The sequence below is a fragment of the Haliotis asinina genome, chromosome 1 (assembly GCF_037392515.1).
Source record: "Haliotis asinina isolate JCU_RB_2024 chromosome 1, JCU_Hal_asi_v2, whole genome shotgun sequence".
NCBI classification, from domain to species: Eukaryota; Metazoa; Mollusca; class Gastropoda; order Lepetellida; family Haliotidae; genus Haliotis; species Haliotis asinina.
This window is the reverse complement of record NC_090280.1, coordinates 49,207,845-49,230,937: the sequence shown is the minus strand read 5'-3', so window position 1 is coordinate 49,230,937 and position 23,093 is coordinate 49,207,845. Positions and strand designations below refer to the sequence as shown.

General features: G+C 39.7%; 2 protein-coding genes across 2 annotated transcripts; one reads left to right on the top strand and one right to left on the bottom strand.

The window, feature by feature from the left end:
• Positions 1-1,833: 1,833 nt before the first annotated feature.
• Positions 1,834-2,787, bottom strand: LOC137273294 (uncharacterized). The gene has a single exon (XM_067805849.1). It carries the CDS (start codon positions 2,785-2,787, stop codon positions 1,834-1,836), a length of 954 nt encoding a protein of 317 aa, XP_067661950.1.
• A 9,021-nt stretch (positions 2,788-11,808) lies between these two features.
• LOC137273285 (uncharacterized) lies at positions 11,809-13,065 on the top strand. Its single transcript, XM_067805837.1, has one exon. It carries the CDS (start codon positions 11,809-11,811, stop codon positions 13,063-13,065), a length of 1,257 nt encoding a protein of 418 aa, XP_067661938.1.
• The last annotated feature ends 10,028 nt before the right edge of the window (positions 13,066-23,093 follow it).

The window sequence follows — 23,093 nt, the reverse complement described above, 5'->3', positions numbered from 1 at the left end:
ATTTACCCATGTCAAGGTAGTCTGGCATCCTGTGGATGATTTTGTTATTTTAGAGGTAGACTCTGATGATGTTTTTGCTATTGTAGCATAACTTTCTGGAAAATCAGACCTCTTTACCAGTTTTTTGGCCTCAGAAAATCAGATATTTTGAGTAAATTTTATTCTTTTTATCTCCATTTGTTGTTTCCAAATAGGACACTGTTTCGAAGAAGATGAATGGTCGCCTGAAGAGTTGGTGCACTTTTTGAAATCACTGTCACAATCTTCTGTTGTGTGTGTTTTCTCACCACAGTGAGCACACTCAACAGACAATGTGCAAGTATTCACGCCATGTCCATATTTCTGGCATTTAAAGATTGGGGATGTAGGTGTCAACTTGTATGTTACAATAGCCTGCCTTCACTGATTTAGGAGCATGTGGACATGAGAAAGTAAACAGATATGTATTTGTTTGGAATGTTTCACTGTTCTTTCGAGTCGAAAGGGGCTTGACGCACAGCACACCTTAATCTTTCATTTCTGATCCTATGTCAAGTTCAGACATATCAGCAAACTATCGATCACGATCTCTGATGATACATTTTCTAGTGTTTAAGGTTTTGTGAGCAGAGACCGTGACCGGAATGCCCACGAAAGATTTCATGTTCATCAGGTTCGTTGCTTGTTGCTTTTTCCCGCATTCGACCAGCAGGGCACCCGAACGCAAGCGTCTAATGTTTTTCACCTCCCCAACAATACCTTGAATACCCTTGGATACAGCAAAGGGGTTCAACTTTAACGGTGTCTTGTCAGGAGTCTCAATAAACGCGGCCAATCCTCAATCGATGCAGACGGTCTATGGTCAGTATCAACAGGGTCAATATCAAGTGGACGTTTTGTTTTTTTGGATTTCATACGCCATAGTTAGTGTAATATGGTTCATCATCCGAGCTCCCACCCACCATGGAGTATCGCAGGGACAATGCTAAAGCAAGCGGGACTCCAGCTTGCAGCATCAAAGATACTCGGATGATATACTCCAGTAGAAGATTGACAAAGAATTAATCCACCAGATTGGCCTATGAGCCATCGCCTTCTGGGCATAAGACTCTAGAGAAAATTCAGAACAACATATTTCAAAATAAGACATGTTTTAGATACTAAAGCCAAGTCCAAAGTTACAACAATTCTAAATGATATATGTGCATTAATAAATGTAATAATACTACATGCACAGGGCTTGGCGTGACCAGCCGATTGGTCGAACCAGGCCCATTCGACCACCCGTCTAGGCCAAGTCAGGGCCAATGTGGTGTATTGAGCAACAGGAACACGGTTACAGGTCCCTATTGCCCTCAACCACCAGGATCCCCTCCTCCGCCGACACAGGACCGCAACCCACGGCAAACGGGTTGGTGGACCAAATATCCTCCCGGGTCCACAACTGGGGTGTCGGCGACCTCTTGGCATTACCCAGCACCCACCTGGAGGTGGCTCGCCATGGGTGCCATTTTAACACAAAGCAGTGCATCCTAACAAAGATGGTCACCATCAGACCTAATGATAAACCTGGTATGATTCAAACTTAAGAAGGGAAAGCGGGAAAATAGATAGATAAGGGAAAAAAGCTTTAAGAACATGGAAGGATGTTCACTTTACAAAATATAGGAAGCAACGTAACAAAGATAATAACCTATGCCAAAGAAATGTTTTACTCAAACTTGGATGAACTTTTATTTAAAATGTATGCAGAAAGTAAATCTTAGATAGATCTTTATTATGCATGAAGGCCACCGGCCCATATACATTTAACACATATACAATCAGAATATATTGGAACATGACGTAGAACAATTAGGCGTTTAACAAAGTCTGCCTCTTTTTGTAAGCAGTATATATATATTTGCATACATTTAGCAATGATACCCTGGACGCTGAAGATAACAAGCTTTTGAATATAAATATATTTGGAATTCGGTTATAGACATGTGGAAAATAACGCAGTCTTTCTTCAGAATAATACTTGCATACTAAAAGGAAATGGAATTCATCCTCTATACCGAATTTACAAAGAGGACATGTGCGTAAAGATACATCAATATTTAGCCATCTTCCTTCATTTTGTTTCAATCGTAGTAAGCCTGCTCGGAATTTGATAAGAACATTAGGATATTTAAATTCATGTATAACGCTTAGATATTTCTCAGTAACCAGCAGACTTTTACACTCTCTGTACAAATCGTAGCGTGCACTGCTGTGAAGAGTACAATGCCAGGATTGGTAAAACATATTTATACATACATCTTTAAAACATCTAAGGAAATCGACTTTATTACCTACACCTTGTGCCAACCATACAAAGCCAAATCCATGTGAAAAAAGTATATTACGAATATGAGAAGCATAATTATTTTGCCCAATGTTATCTAAATACAATAACATATCATATGACTTTTTGGGTATTCTACCAGGGTGCATTTCTGTAAGTTTTAACCAATATTTAATAACTCGACATAAGGCATTTATGTATAAAGGATATCGTCCGCATTCGCCATATATTATAACGTTAGGCGTTTGTAATCCTACATATAAATATCTCTTACATGCGAGGACATGAATTTTTTCTATGTTTTCAATGCAGCTAACCCCCCATAACTCCGCTCCATAAAGTAATATTGGTTGAATTTGTGAGTCAAATATTTTAAAGAATACCTTCGGATCAACCACATCAATCTTTCTTAAGTTGTATAAAATTTGCAATAATGCCCTTTTTCCTCTCAGTGCTAGATCGTTTGTACATTTATTCATTTTAAATGTGGATGAAAATATAATACCAAGATATCTATATGAATTCACAACATCAATAACGGAGTCCTTATAATACCATTTTTCTTTAGCTGACAAGCGCCCACCTCTTCTAAAAACAACTATATTGGTTTTATCCAGGTTAACTTCAAGTCCCCATTTACCAGAATATGATTCTAAAATATTCAATTGTTTCTGTAAATCTTCTTATTGGAAAGCTTTACGCTACATTGTGAAATCATCCGGTTCCTGTTTAACTTTTCCATTCTTAAAAGAGAACAGTAACGATGAGCGCCCATCTATTTTTCCTGATTTGGGTAAAGCTAACAAGCTCAGTCATTATTTTCAACCAATTTCGAACCTTAGTGATGAATGCATAGAACTTCCTAATTTTTTTCAAAGAACTAATGCGTCAATTGATATGATAACTATAACAGTGAGAGAAATCTCTGATATCATTAATTCAATTCCTTCCAAGAAAGCAACCAGGCCAGATAAAATTAGCCATCAATTGTTGAAGAAGACCGTCAACTCAATGTGCAGAGTTATTTGTTTATTATTCAGTCTTTCTCTTCGATTGAGTACTTTCCCAAACGTTTGGGAAAAGGTCCATGTTATGTCGCTATTTAAGAAACGTGATAATTCCGTTGCATCTAATTATAGGCCAATATCACTCATTTGTTGTGTCGGTAAAATATGTGAAAGAGTTGTTTTTTAAACATCTGAATAACTACTTTCTTGACAGCAAAATTATTGTACAAACATCAGTCTGGATTTCAGCATGGCCACTCTACTGTACACCAACTTATAGAAATTTACCACAATGTATGTACATCACTTGATAACAAAAACAAAAACCTACTGTATGGTATTTTGTGATCTTTCTAAAGCTTTTGATCGAGTCTGGCACAGAGGGCTATTATTGAAACTGGATATGTATGGTGTTAAAGGTGACTTATTAGCCTGGCTTGCCAGTTACATAAGCAAACGTACCCAATCTGTTTTATGTAACTGGCACATTATCTCATTCGAGAAAACTACAAGCTGGAGTCCCACAGGGTTCAGTCTTGGGTCCCTTTCTTTCCATTGTGTATGTAAACGAAACAGCCGATGTATTAAATTGTTCAACAAGAATGTTTGCTGATGATGCATCACTCGGTGCACCTTCCAATAACATGCAGTCATTACAAACAACTATGAACGAAACCTTAAGCACGTTAAGTGATTGGACTAAAAAGTGGTTACTCAAATATAATCCTGATAAGACTGAAGCTGTATTGTTCTCGACAATAGCAAGTGACAAGCTAGACAATTTACATTTTGACGTCTGCAATATTAAAACTGTACCTTTCCATAAACATCTTGGTGTAACATTACCTTCAAATGGAGGCTGGTCTCATCACATTAATGATATTTTAAAGAAAACCTCCAAAATGATAAATTCCATGAGAAAGTTAAAGTTTTTGTTAAAAAGGACAACGCTTAATAAGATTTACGCTGTTTTCATTCGTCCTCATTTTGAATATGCTTGTGAATTGTGGGATGGTTGTACAACAGAACAAACTAACTCTCTGGAACAGTTACAGTTAGAAGCTGCTCGTATAGTGACAGGACCTCCCAAATATACATCTCGTGATCATAATTTGATTTTGAAACTGGTTGGGAAACAATTTGTGAACGTAAGCGATTTAGAAAAATTTGCTTGTTTCATAAAATTCTTCACAAAATTAGACCACCTTACCTCCAAGAACTATTAATAACATATGTAGGCCAAAAATCATCTTACAATCTTCGCAACTCTTTAAACTTCTCCCTTCCATTTACGAGATTGAAACTTTCCTCATCAACTTTTTTCCATCCACGATACGAATGTCGAACGATATTCCCATAGCAATAAGACATATAGAGTCTTTAACAGGCTTTAAATTACAACGTCAAAGTAAAATAACTGTAGCCCCATCTTTCTTTTGATCTGGTGCAAGGAAACTTAACATTCTCCACACAAAACCAAGGTACAATACAAGTCAGCTAAATTACGATATATTCAGAATTAATTAAGATCAGATGCTTCTTGTACTTGTGGTTGTTCTTGTCAAAACTCATGGCATTACATTTTAGAATGTTCTTTATGCACACCGCAGCGTAAAGAATTGACTGTAAATGTAAATACTATCGTTAAACATCGCATACCCATTAATTTAGATCTATTGTTGTTTGGTCATGCCACTCTGTCACTTGCTGAAAACAAAGTATTATTTGAACATGTACATAGATATATTAAGCTAACTGAAAGATTTTTGTAGTTTATTCTTGCATATATTATTGCCACAAATCCCTGTTGTCAAATGTTTGTAGGCACCCGTGGCGAGCCACCTCCTCGTGGTGGGTGCTGGGTAACGCCAAGAGCTCGCCAACACCCCTGTTGTGGACCCGGGGGCATATTTGGTCCACCAACCCGTTTGCCGTGGGTTGCGGTCCTGTGTCGGTGGAGGACGGGAGTCTGGGGGTTGAGGGCGCTGGGGGCCTGTAATCGTGCTCCCTTTGCCCAACACACCCCTTCGACCCTTACTTCACCTGGACGGGTGGTTGAATGGGCCCGGTTCAACCAATCGGCTGCTCATGCCGAGCCCTGAGCACTATATTTCGTTGCTCAATAACTATTTGGCTTGGACACAATGTTGACATAATTGGTTTTAAGTATATATTGTATGATATATGAATTTTCAAATTTGATAAAATTTGCCTAGATGCTGGTGCCAGAAGGCGATGGCTCATGGGCCAATCTGGTAGACCGATTACTTGTTTAATCCTTCTGCTGGAGTATATCATCCCAGTATCCTTGGTGCTGCAGGTCGGAGATCCACTTGTAGATAGCATTGTCTTTATGATACTCGGTGGTGGGTGGGGAGCTGGGATGATGAATCTTATATACATTAACATGGAACCTGAAACCCCCCTGAGAAAAAAACGTCAGCTTGATAATGACCAAAGCACAAATGACAGTTATCGACCATTGAAACAGGTAGACTATTGGCCGAGATTTCTAGTGATAGAATCTGTGGATAAAAAACCAATTAAACTCAATCCGTTTGCTGTTTCCAAAGCAGTGTATGGTATTGCAGGAGACGTGAAAAATATCAGGAGACAGAGATCTGGGTCGTTACTCATAGAATGTAGTAAACGACAACAAGCAACCAACCTGCTGTCAGTTGATACGTTGGCCGGATGCCCTGTTTTAGTGTCAATCCATCGTACACTGAATTCAAGTAAAGGCATTGTCAGGGATCGAGATCATCTTTTAGAGGACATGACGGAGCTTGACATCATGGTTGAACTGAAAGATCAAGGTGTCACGCACGTGAAACGTTTTACGAGGCGTCACAATTCTGAAGTAGTTCTCACAAACACATATTTATTGTCATTTGTCTCTCCAACGGCACCAAAGTCAATCAAAGCTGGGTATTGCAATCTTCCAGTTGAAGTGTATATACCAAATCCACTGAGGTGCTTTAAATGCCAGAAATTTGGTCATGGGATAAATTCTTGCTCCAACCGTATTACTTGTGCTCATTGTGGGAAGCAATCTCATGTTACAGAAGACTGTACAAATAACTTTACAAAATGTGTCAACTGTTCAGGAAAGCATTCCTCCTCATCAAAAGATTGTCCGATATGGAAGAGGGAAATGGAAGTCAATAAAATAAAACATTCTCAAAATATCAGCTATGCTGAAGCTAAGAAGCTTGTTCCCTCTGTTTACCCAAATGACTCTTACGCTTCTGTTAGTAAAAGACCACCCACGACTACACTCTCAGTTGAATGTCAGACAGAGCTGACATGGATAAAATCTAATTCTCCTGAACCCATCACAAATCAAGAATTATTACCACGAGGAGACTCTGCTACTCAGACTGCAGCCATGACGCCATCTCAGCCTCAGCCTATGCCTTTGTCACAGGACTCCGCAAGTCCAAAGACTCAGCTAGATGATAGAAAGTCCTCTGGTCGAAATGTTCATTCCAAATCCAAATCAGATTCGTGTCAGTCAAAAGCTGTACCTGGACATCAAGTCGCACAAACTGTGAAAGGAAACCAAAATCTTACCAGAATCAACCAAAGCGATAGAGTCGCTAAGGGTTCAAAAGATGAGATTCAGCTTTTTAATAAGTTTGGGTCCCTCGAAGATATGGATACGTCTGAACTTATCCATCACCGGACAGGGAGTTTATCGCCTTCTAGATCAAGGCGTGGTAGATCACCAATAAATGCACCAAAGTGATGAATCATTCACCAAATATAGCGTAGTGGAATTGTAGAGGGGTAAGAACCAATTTTAATGAATTGCAGCTATTGGTCCAAGATTTTGCACCACGAGCAATATGTCTGCAGGAAACGCATCTGAAACAAACAGATCTTTTTAAGTTACGTCAATGTGATGCGTATCATTATTTTTCACCTCCGGGTGACAGAGCCTCTGGGGAATCGTCAATACTTGTCAAACAAGACGTTAATCATAGCCCTGTAACTCTTACCACTAATCTCCAAGCCGTTGCAGTGCGACTTACTCTTCACGTTGCACTTACATTATGCTCTTTGTATATTCCGCCTTCTTCAGCACTCCAACTATCTGATCTACAATCTCTCTATGATCAACTTCCGAAACCGTGCCTTATAATGGGTGATTTGAATGGCCACAACCCACTCTGGGGTGGTACAAATACAAACAGTAAAGGTAACATACTGGAAGATTTTATATCCAATAATGAACTCTGTATATACAATGATGACTCAAATACATATCTGCATCCTGCAACAGGCACCTACTCTTCTCTAGATTTGTCTCTTGCAGACTCTAATCTACTTCATGAATTTGATTGGACAGTCCACAATGACCTCTGTGGAAGTGACCACTTTCCAACTATTTTATCAGAAATTTCCCCATCTGAAGCTCCATCTTACACAAGATGGAATTTTTCTAAGGCAGATTGGTCCTTATTTAAAACATTGTGCTCATCTAAACTCCAACCTTCATGTTTCAGTCAAATACGTGATAAAATTCAGCGTTTTTCTGACGTTTTAAATGAGATAGCTGCAGTATGCATACCACAATCCTCTACAAATCCACATGTACGGAAGCCGTGGTTTAACACAGACTGTAAACAGGCTAGAAAGGTGAGGAAAAGAGCAGAGAATTATTTTCGAAATCATCCAACTGTCCATAACTTAAATAAGTTTAAAGTACTAAATGCGAAGGCACGTCGTACGTTCAAACAAAACAAACGGCAGTCCTGGAGGAACTATGTCTCCAGGATTAATTCACGCACACCAGTGTCCAAGGTATGGAACATGGTTCAGAGAATAAAAGGCAAAGGTTCGAAATCTGCTGTTCACCATCTTAAAGATGGTTGATTACTGACACATCTCAAATTGCCAATAAACTTGGCGAAACGCTTGCCAAAAATTCTTCATCAGAAAATTATGTTCCTGAATTTCAGAGATACCAGAAGTTACAGGAAAAGAAAAACCTTAATTTTGAATCAAATAATGGTGAAGATTACAATGAAGTGTTTTCCTAAAATGAGCTACATACAGCTCTTGAGCAAGCTCATGACACAGCAGCGGTTGATGATAATATCCATTAGCAGCTACTGAAACACTTACCGGAACCATGCCTATTGACACTTTTAGATATATTTGACAAAATATGGACGTCTGGAGAATTTCCTCCTTCATGGCGTAATGCCATTGTAGTTCCAATACCAAAACCTGGTAAGGATCATACAGATCCATCAAATTACAGACCGATATCGCTTACGAGCTGTGTCTGCAAAACCATGGAGCGTATGGTGAATAACTGATTGGTTTGGTATCTTGAAACCAATAACCTAATAACAAATATTCAATGTGGTTTCAGGAAAAATCGTAGTACCATTGATCATTTGGTCCATTTGGAATCCTTCGTTAAAAATGCTATGGTCAATAAACAACATGCTGTATCAATTTTCTTTGATCTTGAGAAAGCTTATGATACAACCTGGAAGCATGGCATTTTGAAGGATTTACATGAGTTTGGTTTGAGAGGCCGTTTGCCTCTTTTTATATCAGAGTTTTTAAAAGACAGGCAATTTCAAGTCCGAGTGGGTTCAACCCTGTCTGATCATTACAATCAGGATCAGGGTGTCCCACAAGGCAGTATTTTGTCCGTCACTTTATTCAGTATTAAAATCAACAGTTTATCCAAGGTTTTAAATGATTCGATTGATGGATCACTTTTTGTGGATGATTTTAATATTTCCTGTCGTGGTAAAAATATGCATACCATTGAACGGCAATTGCAGTTGTCTTTAAACAAGATTAATAAATGGTGTCTCGAAAACGGCTTTAAATTTTCCAAATCGAAAACTAACTGCATACATTTTTGTCGTAAATACAAACCACATAAAGACCCTGAACTGTCTCTAGATGGGACGCCCATTAAAGTTGTGACGGAGGCCAAGTTCTTTGGTCTAATCTTTGATTCACATTTAACGTTTTTACCACATATTAACTCACTTAAAACTAAATGCCTGAAAGAACTTGAGTTGTTGAAAGTGGTTTCAAATTCAAAATGGGGAGGGGATCAAGCTACCCTTCTCCATCTTTATCGATCACTCGTTCGTTCCAAACTTGATTATGGCTCCATCGTCTATGCTGGAGCCTGCAAAAGCAACCTTAAACTTCTTGATCCTCTCCATCACCAAGGTCTAAGACTTTGTCTTGGCTCCTTTAGAACTTCACCTGTTGACAGCCTGTATGTCGAGGCTGATGAACTATCTCTTGAGCAGCGATGTATAAAATTAGCGTTACAGTATGTAACAAAACTATATTCAAATGAGTCAAACCCTGCCTATAACTGTGTTTTCATCCTTTGTATGACGATTTATACAATAGGAAATCTTCTCTTGTTCCGCCTCTTGGTTTAAGAATAAAACCACTTATTTCTGCTGCCAGCATTGAGCTGGAAAACATAGCTCCTTCCCGTCCTCTTTCTTCTCCTCCTTGGCAACTGGTTAGGCCACACGTTGACCTAACATTGACCACATTTAAATGATAAGAAACGAATGAATTACAGTATAAACAAGAATACAACCAATTTAAACATAAATATAGCAATTATAAAGCCTTATTTACAGATGGGTCCAAGGACGGTGGCGCTGTGGCTTCTGCCACTGTCATTGGATCCAAAACAATATCTTCTAGATTACCAGATAACAGTTCTATTTTTACAGCAGAAGCTAACGCCATACTAACGGCTCTTAAATATATTCAAAGACACCCGAAACGTAAACAATATATAATCTATTCAGACTCTCTTTCTTGCCTTCAGGCTGTTAAAAATATATCTTGTAAACATCCACTTTTAATTGAAATTATTGAATTGTATAATAATCTTGCCACTGGTCAATACGACATCGTCTTTTGTTGGTTACCCAGCGACGTAGGCATTTCCGGTAACGTGATGGCCGATCTTGCTGCCAAGGCAGCACTCAACAAATCTGTGACACCACTTCTTATTCCATACTCTGATAAAGTTAGCATTAGAACTTACATCCGTGATCTGATGCAGAAGACGTGGGGCATCCAAGTAGGTATAAATAAATTACATGAAATAAAACCGTATATTGGTTACACCTACTTGGGTTGTCAGTCGAGATTTGAAGAGTTTTTTTTACGACGATGTCGTATTGGCCATACTAGATATACTCATGTGCACCTTTTGAAAGGTGAGGGTACTCCGTTTTGTATCCCTTGTGATGAGAGAGTTACAGTCAAGCATATTCTGCTTGACTGTGATGAATTCTCCATCACAAGGGATAAGTATTTTACAGTTAAAACAATGAAAGATCTTTTTACTAGTGTTAATTCATATTTAATTATTGTTTTTTTAAAAAAGAGATTGATTTTTTGGTGGAATTTTTAATGTTATGTTGTGTAAATAGATGTGTTTCAATGATTGGTAGTTTGAATTAGTAACTTGAATTGTTGGTGGCTGTGCCCTCAAAGGGGGTTGAAGTATTGTAAAATTATTGTCCTCCTCAGAGGGTACGTAAGTCCACAAACATTCACAGTAAATTTAAGTCTACCAGGATTTTAATCGTAGTATTCACGTGCTTTCAATTTCGGCTACCTTTTCGTACAATCTCCGGCAGCTGAAGGGATGGTGTAAATCCAACTAGGGTCCATGTAGGTAGCAAAGGTACTGTAAGTCCCCATGGTTCCTAGTGTGGTGACCTACCTTCTGTTGTTGGCGATCTATAGTCTGTTTTTATATTGTATTGTCTAAATAGTGCTATTAGTTTTAACTTTCCATGCTAGTTTTAATTAAAATTGTGATATTCTAGTTGTTTTACTGGCAGCCGTGGCGAGCCACCTCCTCGTGGTGGGTGCTGGGTAGCGCTAAGAGCTCGACGACACCCCCGTTGTGGACCCGGGGGGATATTTGGTCCACCAACCCGTTAGCCGTGAGTTGCGGCCCTGTGTCGGTGGAGAAAGGGATCCTGGTGGTTGAGGGCAATAGGAGCCTGGAACTGTGTTCCTATTGTCTAACACACCACTTTGGCCCTGACTTCACCTAGACGGGTGGTAGAACTGGCCCGGTTCTATCAATCGGCTGGTCACGCCAAGCCCTGTGCATAGAATTTATTTTTGCGCTTTTAACTTATTGGGTATTGGTCCTTTTGATCTGAAATATACAAACATATATTGATGTATTACATTGCCTAGAGTCCTATGCCAGAAGGCGGTGGCTCATGGGCCAATCTGGTAATATGGGCCTCTGAAATCTGTGGTTCTTGGGAATGATGTCATGGACCGAACCAGCCTGACATTTATTCTTTTTGTTTTCATAGCTTTTCATGTCCCAATTGCTGGAGTATAACATCCTTGTAACTCTGGTGTTGCAGTTTGGTTTCCACTGCTATGTCGTCCTTGTTGACACTCGATGGCGGGTGGGGAGCAGGGATGTCGAATTTACTTCTTTACAACATGGCACACCTACAATATGCTGGTTCTCGTTCTACAAATAAACGAAGACACGTAGAAACAGACACAATTTCATCGTCAGATGATGAATGTCCTGCAGTTAACCCTAATTCCTGGCCACGATTTCTGGTTGTGGAGGAAACTAACGGTACACCACTGAAGATCAATCCGTTTGTTATTTCAAAATCTATAGAGGGTATTTATGGTACTGTGAAAAGTGTCACTCGTCTTCGTAGTGGTTGTCTGCTGGTCGAATGTGCCACGAAACAGCAGTCTGTGAACTTGCTTATTGCTCACTACTTTGCTGATTCTGAGGTCACTCTCTCTGCACACAAGTCACTAAACACGTGTAAAGGCATTGTCCGGGATCGCTCAAAATGCCTGTGTGACATGTCAGAGGATGACATTGTTGCAGAACTCAAATCTCAAGGTGTTATTTCTGTTAAACGTTTTACAAGGAAAGATCATGATAAAGTTGTTTCTACAAATACTTACCTTTTGACATTTGCTCTCTCTAAACTTCCAGATTCTATCAAAGCAGGATATTTCAACCTTGGAGTGAATATATTTATCCCTAATCCACTTCGTTGCTTCAAATGTCAGCAATTTGGACATGGTGCCAGGTTCTGTAAGAATGATTCAGTGTGCTTCCGTTGTAGTGAACAGCATGACGCCTTTGATTGTACAAATGATGTCAAGTGTGCAAATTGCCATGGCAAGCACATGTCATCTTCAAAGATGTGTCCAAACTTTGAGAGAGAAGTCAAAATCAGTAAAATCAAGTACTCAAATAACATCTCTTTTTCAGAAGCAAAAAAACTTGTAGCAGATCTTTCAACTGTAACTCCTTCCCCAAATTCTTACTCTGCAGCCGTGTCTTCCAGTGTTCAAAAAGTGGATAATGGCTGCCAGACTGCAATATCCTGGGTGTTGAACAAGCAAATAAAATTGTATACCATTTCTGGTGAATCTACATCGGAGACTCAGACTGAGACATCTCCGAAGCCTGTGACGGAGACATCTGCTGTGTCCCAATCTGCTGAGTCCCAACCAGAAACAAACACGGAACGGTTAACGAAAAGAGAAAGGAAATCGTTAAAAAAGAAAGAATCAAGAACTCTGAAACATGTTGAGGTCCCAGTGCCCTTGACGGTCCCTGTGGAGGTTCATAATCCATTTGAACCTTTACACATGGATATCACTCCGCAGATTAGGGAGCGGAGTAGAAACTGTCCCAGATCTCCTGTAGAACCTCCATGAGTTCTCAAAATATAATACAGTGGAACTGTAGAGGCATACGGAATAAGTTTAATGATTTACAGCTTTTAATTCAAGACTTTAAACCATCAGCAATATGTTTACAGGAAACATACCTCAAATCCACACATAATTTTGATTTAAGGCACTATAATGCCTACAACTGTTTCTCCCCTCCAGGTGCTAAGGCTACTGGGGGTCCTCTATTTTGGTGATTCATGGAACTATCCACAGCACTGTTCCTCTCAATACCCCTCTTCAGGCAGTTGCAGTGCGTGTTACTCTGCGTATTGTTTTCACATTGTGTTCATTGTATATTCCGCCATCATCGTCTCTGCAGCAATCTGATCTTCAGATGCTTTATGATCAACTCCCAAAACCTTGCATTATCATGGGAGATTTAAATGGTCATAATCCGCTTTGGGGTAGCAATAACACCAACACAAAAGGAAAGATTCTTGAGGATTTCTTCACCAATTCTGATTTATGTATTTTCAATGATAATTCTAACACATATCTTCACCCTGCACCTGGCTCATACTCCTCTCTAGATTTAACAGTTGCGGATACCAGCTTATACAATGAATTTGAATGGTCAGTCCACGATGATCTTTGTGGAAGTGATCATTTTCCCACTATACTCACAGCCATAAACCCAAGTGATGCTGCACCGTCGTCAAGGTGGAACTTTAACAAGGCAGATCGGTCTTTATTTGAGACCTTATGCACAAACAGATTAAAACCCGAAATCTTTTTAAATGCGTCTGATCCTATTCAGCTGTTTTCTGGTGAATTAAATATGATTGCTGATGATTGTATTCCCAATTCCTCTATGGTTCCACACATTCGTAAACCATGGTTTACCATTGACTGCAAACAAGCTCGAAAGGTTAGGAAAAAGGCAGAAAAATATTTTCGCCGGCATCCAACAGTCCATAATTTAAACCAGTTTAAAATTTCAAACGCCAAGGCTCGTCGTACATTTAAACAGCATAAACGAGAGTCATGGCAAAACTATGTTTCCAAAATAACCTCACGAACACCTATTTCTGAGGTATGGAATATAGTGAAGAAGATTAAAGGTAAAGGTTCCAAATGTAGTGTACACCATCTTAAAGAGGGAGACAATTTTTCAACAGAAAGATCTGATATTGCTAACAACTTAGGTGAAACATTAGCTAAACATTCCTCATCATCCAATTATCCACCAACCTTTCAGAAGTTTAAAAATCAGCAAGAAAAAAAGTCAACTAATTTTAGTTCAGATAATGGAGAGGATTATAATGAAATCTTTTCAGTTCAAGAGCTCCATACTGCATTTGGGCAAGCCCATGACACTGCTTCAGGAGCCGATAATATTCATTATCAGCTCCTTAAACATCTACCTGACTCGTGTTTAGAAACATTACTAAATATCTTTGACAGTACCTGGACTTCTGGTAATTTCCCATGGCGAAATGCCATAATCATTCCTATTCCTAAACCTGGCCGGGATTACACAGATCCATCTAATTACAGACCAATTTCTTTAACTAGCTGTGTTTGCAAGACAATGGAACGAAGGGTTAATAATCGTCTAGTTTGGCACCTGGAAACCAACAACCTTATCACTGACATTCAATGTGGTTTCCGGAAAAATCGTAGTACCATCGATCATTTGGTACGCTTAGAGTCTTTCATCAAACATTCCATGCTAAATAAACAACATGCTGTATCGATTTTTTTTCGATCTTGAAAAGGCATACGATACGACATGGAAGTATGGCATTTTGAAAGATCTCCATGACTTTGGTTTGCGAGGTCGTTTACCCCTTTTCATATCACAGTTTTTAGAAGACAGACAATTTCATGTCCGAGGGGGGTCGACCCTGTCTGATCATTACAGTCAGGATCAGGGTGTCCCACAAGGCAGTATTTTGTCAGTAACATTATTTAGTGTTAAGATAAACAGTTTATCAAAAGTTTTAAACGATTCAATTGATGGATTGTTATTTGTGGATGATTTTAATATTTCTTGTCGTGGTAAAAATATGCATACCATTGAGCGGCAACTGCAGTTGTGTTTAAACAAGATTAATAAATGGTGTCTTGAAAACGGTTTCAAATTTTCTAAAACCAAGACTAACTGTATACATTTTTGTAGAAAGTATAAGCCGCATAAAGACCCTGAACTGTTTCTCAATGAAACTCCCATTACAGTTGTAAAGGAGGCCAAGTTCTTGGGTTTAATTTTTCACTCACATTTAACGTTTCTACCACATATCAAATACCTCAAAACTAAATGTCTGAAGGCACTTGACTTGTTGGAAGTTGTTTCACATTCTAAGTGGGGAGGGGATCATGTTACCCTCTTACAACTTTATCGATCATTGATTCGTTCGAAACTTGATTATGGTTCCATTATATATGGTGGAGCCTGCAAAAGCAACCTAAAACTTTTAGATTCTGTTCACCATCAAGGTATCAGACTTTGTCTTGGCTCTTTTCGAACATCACCTGTTGACAGCCTCTATGTCGAGGCTGATGAACCATGTCTTAATCAACGCCGTATAAAATTAACTTTACAGTATGTAACAAAATTGTGTTCCAACAAATCAAACCCTGCCTATAACTGTGTCTTTAATCCTTTGTATGAGGATTTGTATAACAAGCAGTCTTCTCTTGTTCCACCTCTTGGAATAAGAGTGAAACCTTTCCTTTCTGCTGCTGGCATTCAGCTAGAAAAAATAGCTCCTTCCCGTTTACTTTCTTCTCCTCCATGGCAATTGGTGAGACCACAAGTTGACCTTACACTGACAACATTTAGAAAGTCAGAGACTAATGAATTACAATATAAACAAGAATTTAATCAATTAAAAAGTAAATACAATACATATAAATCCTTATTCACAGATGGATCCAAGGGTGATGGTGCAGTGGCTTGTGCCACAGTCCTTGGGTCCAAAACAATCTCTTCAAGATTACCGGATCACAGCTCTATTTTCACAGCGGAAGCAACCGCTATATTAACAGCTCTTAAATATATTGAAAGACACCCCAAACATAAACAGCATGTAATCTATTCAGACTCTCTTTCTTGCCTTCAGGCTATTAAAAATCTTTCTTCCAAACATCCACTTTTAATAGAAATTATTGAACTGTTTAATAATCCTGCTACCGGCCAATACGACATCGTCTTTTGTTGGTTACCTAGCCATGCTGGCATTTCTGGGAACACAGTGGCTGATTTTGGTGCCAAGGAAGCACTCAACAAATCTGTGACACCACTTCTTATTCCACATTCTGATTATAAAGCTACAATTAGATCTTTTATTCGTGACCTGATGCAAAAGAAGTGGGACACCCAAGTGGGTATAAATAAACTACATGAAATATAACCCTACATTGGTTATACCTACTTGGGTTGTCAGTCCAGATTTGAGGAAGTAATCATGCGACGATGTCGTACTGGCCATACAAGATATACACAGGTTGACAGGTGAGGATCCTCCGTTTTGTATCCCTTGTGATGAGAGAGTCACAGTCAAGCACATCTTGCTTGACTGTGTTGAATTCTCCATCACAAGGGGTAAATACTTCAATGTCAAAACCGTTAAGGATCTTTTTACCACTGTTAGTGTCCATTTAATTATTGGCTTTTTAAAAGAAATTGATTTCATGACTGAATTTTGATTACTGTGTTGTAGATAGGTGTATTTTAATTATCGGTAGTATAAATTAGCAACTGGTATTGTTAGTGGCTGTATCCTCAAAGGGGTTAAAGTATCGTAAAATTATTGTCCTCCTGAGAGGGTACGTAAGTCCCAAAACTTTTCTCAGTTTAATTTTTGCTCACCCGATTTTAAACGTAGTATATTTGTTCTTTTAAATATTTGGCTAAACGTTCGCACAATCGCCAACGGCTGAAAGGATGGTGTAAATCCAGCTAGGGTCCATGCAGGTAGCAAAGGTACTGTAAGTCCCCATGGACCCTGGTATGGTGATCTTCCTTCAGTTGTTGGCGGTCTATAGCCTGTTTTTATATTGTGTCGTCCTCTAGAGTTATTTTTTTAGATTAATTACTAGTTTTACATGTCTGTCTGTGATAGTCTAGTTGTTTTACTGTCCTTCGTTGACAGGTTTTTACCATTCATATTATTATTGGTTCTCGTCACGATATGGCTGCAATATTGCCGATGTGACGTTAAACATTAACTCACTCACTCACTCACTAGTTGTTTTACTGTCCTTCGTTGACGGGTTTTTATGATGTATATATGCTCTTTTCATTGTTAAATGTTCTCGTCACGATATGACTAAGATATTGCCGATGTGAGGTTAAATATTAACTCACTCACTCACTGAGGCTAGAGAATATCAACCATTCTTCAGTTTGTAACGGTAGGTATGTGGGTATTTGTGTATACAATCCCTCGGCCTAATACATCTGAGGAAATATGTGTACACTAGCTCTCGTCCTGATATCGCTGTGACAATGTGCATATAGTAGCTCTCGCCTCAATTTGGCTGGGACAATGTGTGTACACCAGCGGCTGAGACGATGTCGATGTAGTATTACATTCACTAACGTACATTGACATGAATTATGCAAAACATACTTTGTCATAAGAGCTCTTTTTGTGTTTGAAGGCTCTGAATGAACCATTAACATCAAGTGCCTGCAATATGATTTCCCCTTGTTTGGAGGCCGGATGTAGAAAGATCTGCAATGCTGGTTCGCCGTGTTTGAAGGCTGGATGTGGAAAGGTTTGTGTGGGAGGTAAGTAATAACTGTACGAGAACAACATTTAATAACTGTACGAGAACAACATTTTTTGGCAATGATCAAGAAACTGTTGAAAGATAACCCATATGTTTGCGTATTCGATTTTTCAGTATTTTTTTACGTTTAAGTTACGGTACGAAATTCTGAAAATGTGACTAGCATGATCGTTTAAACAAATGCAGCATGTTTTGTTATTGATAAATTCCATCTAAATCAATAACGATCTTGTCGGCAGGTGGAAGTTGTTGTTTGCCTTCTTATAGGTGGTTCTCAAGTTATAAATTTCACTAGGAGTGTGTGTATAGCCTGAAAACGGGGAATGAGTATAGGCTGAGTATAGGCTGAGTATGTGCTGAGTATAGGCTGAGAAAAGGCTGAAAAGGGGCTGAGACTGGTGGTTGCGTATTGACAGAGACCAGGGTATGAGTATAGTTCGAGACAGGAAGGGAAAACCGGATAAAGGAAAAGGAAACTTGATTGAAAACCAAATTCTACGGATAGTCAAATTCTTTAGTTTATACTTTGTAGAGATGTCAAAAATGGGTCAGAAAAGGATTTTAGGTCAGATCTCCAGAAATCGATGTTACAAGTCCCCCAACTGATGTAAATGAACTAGTTAAGCTCGAAGGACTTTCTTGACAAACAATTGCCTGCTACACGAAAACAGAAGCATGTAAAAATAGGTACGCCGAGATACAATAAGAAGATCCAACAGGCCAACGCACACAGACGAGCTGTGGAGGAAATCAATACATCGTCAAATTGAAACCGAAACTGTCTCAATATATGAACAGACACGGTGGTGTTCGCAATATGGCCTTTATTTATACTCATGTAGAAAAAACCCTGAAACAAATAAAACATCCTTTAAGTACAACGTAAGTATATGCTGATAGATAATATCAGTCATTAATACAATCTGTGTATATATATAACCATTTACAGAATATCATCATTGCTGAGCCATTTCATACACATTGCCTCAATACTTAATTGATAGCAGATTCCATATACTAGTATACTTTAATTCATACATAGAACACAAATATCTATGTACACATCACATCACATGGAGAAACAAACTAATATCGTACATTGAATATATCAAGTAATCATTACATAATGCGTTAAATACACTGAACCCACCAAGTATGTGGACCTGGGTCTGTTGACTGAAAGACACTACAGCTGCACGAGCAATACAGCTACATCTGCACAAATAAATGAAACATATATACACACTGTGCAGACTAATCGAATGGCAGCAACAACAATGCAAACAAGTACGTTTAGGAATTGTTGATCAATGGGAAACACTTAAAATATATTTATTGGTAAAACCCTGCTTCATTCTTACATGCATTCGTTCATTTACACATTATACATTCGTACATTTACACATAACGTACACATTCACTCATCACGCATTTACACATCGTACATGTATATCACTTACCGAATTATTTACCATTTGTAAATAATTAAACTCATGGTTTATTGCAATCTGCAAAACAACTAATTATCACAAACTACTCAATACCTACAATATGACAAAGCAGCCAAATTATCAAAGCATATATACACTGTACGCATGACATGAATATGTACAACCATAAAATGTATTGAAAGAGACTAACCTCTGGAAGTGATCCCGACAGCTTTGTGACCAGTAGAAATGTTAAAACTCAACTGCTAATAGACAACAAACTTTAAACAGGGGACAGCTAGTAAGCTGACAAAGTTTATGACAAAGGGACGCTAAGTGGCGCGCTTGGGCTGGCTATTGTGTGGCAGTGCTCAGTGTAATTGTAAGCTGAGAGAAAGGGGTTAGAGAAACTGGAGCGTGAAGTATATAGTGTTTAAAAATATGCTAAACTGAATATCTAATTCAGTTAAAACTAAAGAATAAAAACGCAGAATATTTACAAATATTTCATCCTGTCACATACTTCCCTCCCTTGAATAATGACGTCCTCGTCATTCCGGTTCTTCATCAACAAGGGAAAGCAATGCCTTGGAGATACTGGTGCTGATGTGCCCCAGAATGCCTGTCGCTGCCAGCTGTTCCAATCGTCGACTCTTCTGTTGCCAATCCGGGTCAGAAGTCTGGCACATTACGTAATCTCCCGAGGTCTGCCAAGCAGGCTTCCTGGTTAGTCTGCCAGTTCTTCTCGGTGCAGGTATCGGTTGAGGATGAGTATCGGGAGGTGCAGGATGGGGTAGATCATCTCTGACTGAGTCTTCTGGCTCCACTTCCGTGTTCTGTGATGGTTGCTCCTTTGCAGGATCTACTTCTGAGCTGTTTTCGTCATCAGATACGTGGTCGTCACCACCAGAAGCATCACCTGCTACTTCAAGAGACTGTAGATCGTCACCTGTTGTCTCTGAAGTAGCCACACTCTCTTCCACAGTGTCCTCACTGATGATAGTAACATCCTCAGCAACTGTGGGAAAAAAGAATGGAGCATCATACTCAGACTCTTTATCCTCATGATTGTCATCTTCTACAGTCTTGTTCAGTGTCTTTCTTGGTCTAGGAGTTGGCTTCGTGGCTCTTGGTATGCTGTTGTTCTCCGTGATCGCTGGTACTGATCCAATGGGCAGGAGGTGGTTTCTATGCAGCGTCCTCTTCCTCCCCTCACCAGATTCTCTTTGTACAACAAACACAGGGATATCCTGGTTTGGCTGCAAGAGAACAACATAAGGATCTTCCTCCCATCGATCAGCCAACTTGTGTTTACCATCAAAGGCTAATGTCTTTACCAGAACTCGATCACCTGTTTGGACTGTGGCTCCTCTCGTCTTCAAGTCATAGCTGGCCTTCTGCTTGTCTTGGGCTCTCCTTGATGCCTTGGATGCCAGAGTGTATGCTTCCTGAAGCTTCTTCTTAAGAGACTCTGAATAAGCTGTAAGAGACTGGTGACTCTTGTTGGTCTCTATCCCAAACGCAAGGTCTATAGGAAGACGAGGTTCACGACCAAACATAAGGAAGAATGGAGACTGATTTGTTGACTCATGCCGGATGCTGTTATAGGCGTGGACAAGCGGAGCTACATAGGTCTTCCAGTCTGCTTTCTTGTCTGGTTGGAGAGTTCCCAACATGTTAAGCAGAGTCCGGTTGAAGCGTTCAACCATACCGTTACCCATGGGATGATAAGATGTAGTTCGGCTTTTCTCCATTCCCAAGAGATTGCACAATTCCTTCATAAGTTGGCTCTCAAAGTTTGCTCCTTGATCACTATGGATACGCTTTGGGATCCCATAATGCATTATGTAGTTCTTAAACAAGGCTTCTGCTGTAGTTTTGGCAGTTTGATTCCTAGTTGGGATAGCTTGTGCATATCTCGTAAAGTGGTCTGTGATAACGAGAATATTCTGGTGGCCTCCCTTTGACGGTTCCAAAGTTAAAAAGTCAAGACAGACAAGCTCTAAAGGTTGGGTGGTGGTGATGTTGACTAGAGGAGCACGTGCATTGGTGGGAGACTTCCTTCTTAAACATCTGTCACATCTCCGGATCCAGTCTTCTACGTCTTTGGCCATGCCTGGCCAGAAGAAACGATCTCTGACAAGCGACAGGGTTCTCTCTCTTCCAGGGTGTCCTACATCATTATGAAGTCCTCTGAGCACATTTTCAACCATGGCTGATGGTAAAACACGCTGTTGTCGTTCTTGGCCGTTGACGTTAGTTTTCCTGCAAAGGATTCCATTTTGGAGAACTAGACTGTCAAAGTTCCTGTAGATAACAGTATTGGCTTGACAAGGGGGATAATCTTGTCGCTTTGGCTTTCTGTTAATCCTTATCAAGTTAATCCATGGCCTAAGAACGTCGTCTGCAGCCTGGGCCTTTCTCCAGTCTCTGTCTGTCATCACTTCAAGGTCCTTTCCGGGATGATCTTCTAGGCTTGATAGATCTGGCGTTGCTAAAAAGCAAAGACTGTGCACCAAAGGATGGTCCTGTGAAACGTTACACACAGCCTGTATTGATTCCGATGTTATCTGTTGTCTTTCAGCTTCTATTCCTGGTAGCCTGGAAAGACCATCAGCATCTGCATTATTGAGTCCTGGTCTGTAGACGATATCAAAGTTGTATGCTGATAAGGCTGCCAGCCAGCGATGACCTGTAGCATCCAACTTTGCAGAAGTAAGCACATAGGTCAGAGGGTTATTATCAGTATAAACACGGAAGGTGTTACCATACAGATAATCCTTGAACTTTTCCGTCACTGCCCATTTCAAAGCTAGAAACTCTAAACGGTGTGCTGAATAGTTGCTCTCTGCCTTGTTCAACCCACGGCTTGCATAACCGATGACTTTCTTCAATCCATTCTGTTCTTGGTACAAGACAGCCCCCAGTCCATGGCTACTGGCATCAGTGTGAACCTCAAAGGGCTTAGTATAATCTGCATATCCAAGGACTGGTGGTGTTAACAGGCATGTCTTGAGTGTCTTGAAAGCACTATCCTGTTGTGGTCCCCATTGCCATGGCTTGTCTGGTTTGTGGGCTTGACTGGTTTTCCTTCGTGCCTTGGTCTTTGTAGCTGGTATCAAAGCAGATAAAGGTTTGGAAATCTTAGCAAAATCTTTGACAAATTTCCTGTAGTAACCGGCAAACCCAAGAAACTTGCGCACTTCATCAGGGTTCACGGGTGTAGGCCAGTCCTTAATCCTCTGTATCTTGTCAGGATCTGCCTCAATTCCATCTTCAGACACAATGTGACCAAGAAACTTAATCTTCTTCTTAAAGAAAGAACACTTGTCAGCGCTTAGCTTCATTCCCGTCTCTCTGGATCGTTTGAGGACTTGTTCAAGCCGTTCTAGGTGTTCTTCGTATGAGCTGGAGAAGATGATAATATCGTCCATATAGATAAGACATATTCTAAGGTGTAGTCCTTCAAAGCATTCATTCATGACTCGTTGATATGTTGCAGGGCTGTTGCAGAGACCAAATGGCATGCGATTATACTCAAAGAATCCCAAAGGACCTACAGTAAAAGCTGTTCTCTCCTTATGGGTTTCCTCAATTTCTACCTGATGATATCCCGATTTCATGTCCAGTGTGCTGAAATATCTTGATCCTGCTAGTGCATCGAACATCTCCTCTATTCGTGGTAGAGAGTATGAGTCCTTGATGGTCCGACGGTTCAACTGTCTGAAGTCCACACATAGGCGTAGTTTTCCATTCTTTCTCCTGACTAGAACCACATTAGATGACCATGGAGAGTACGAATGTCGGATAACTCCACATGCCAGCAATTGTTGTAGGTGT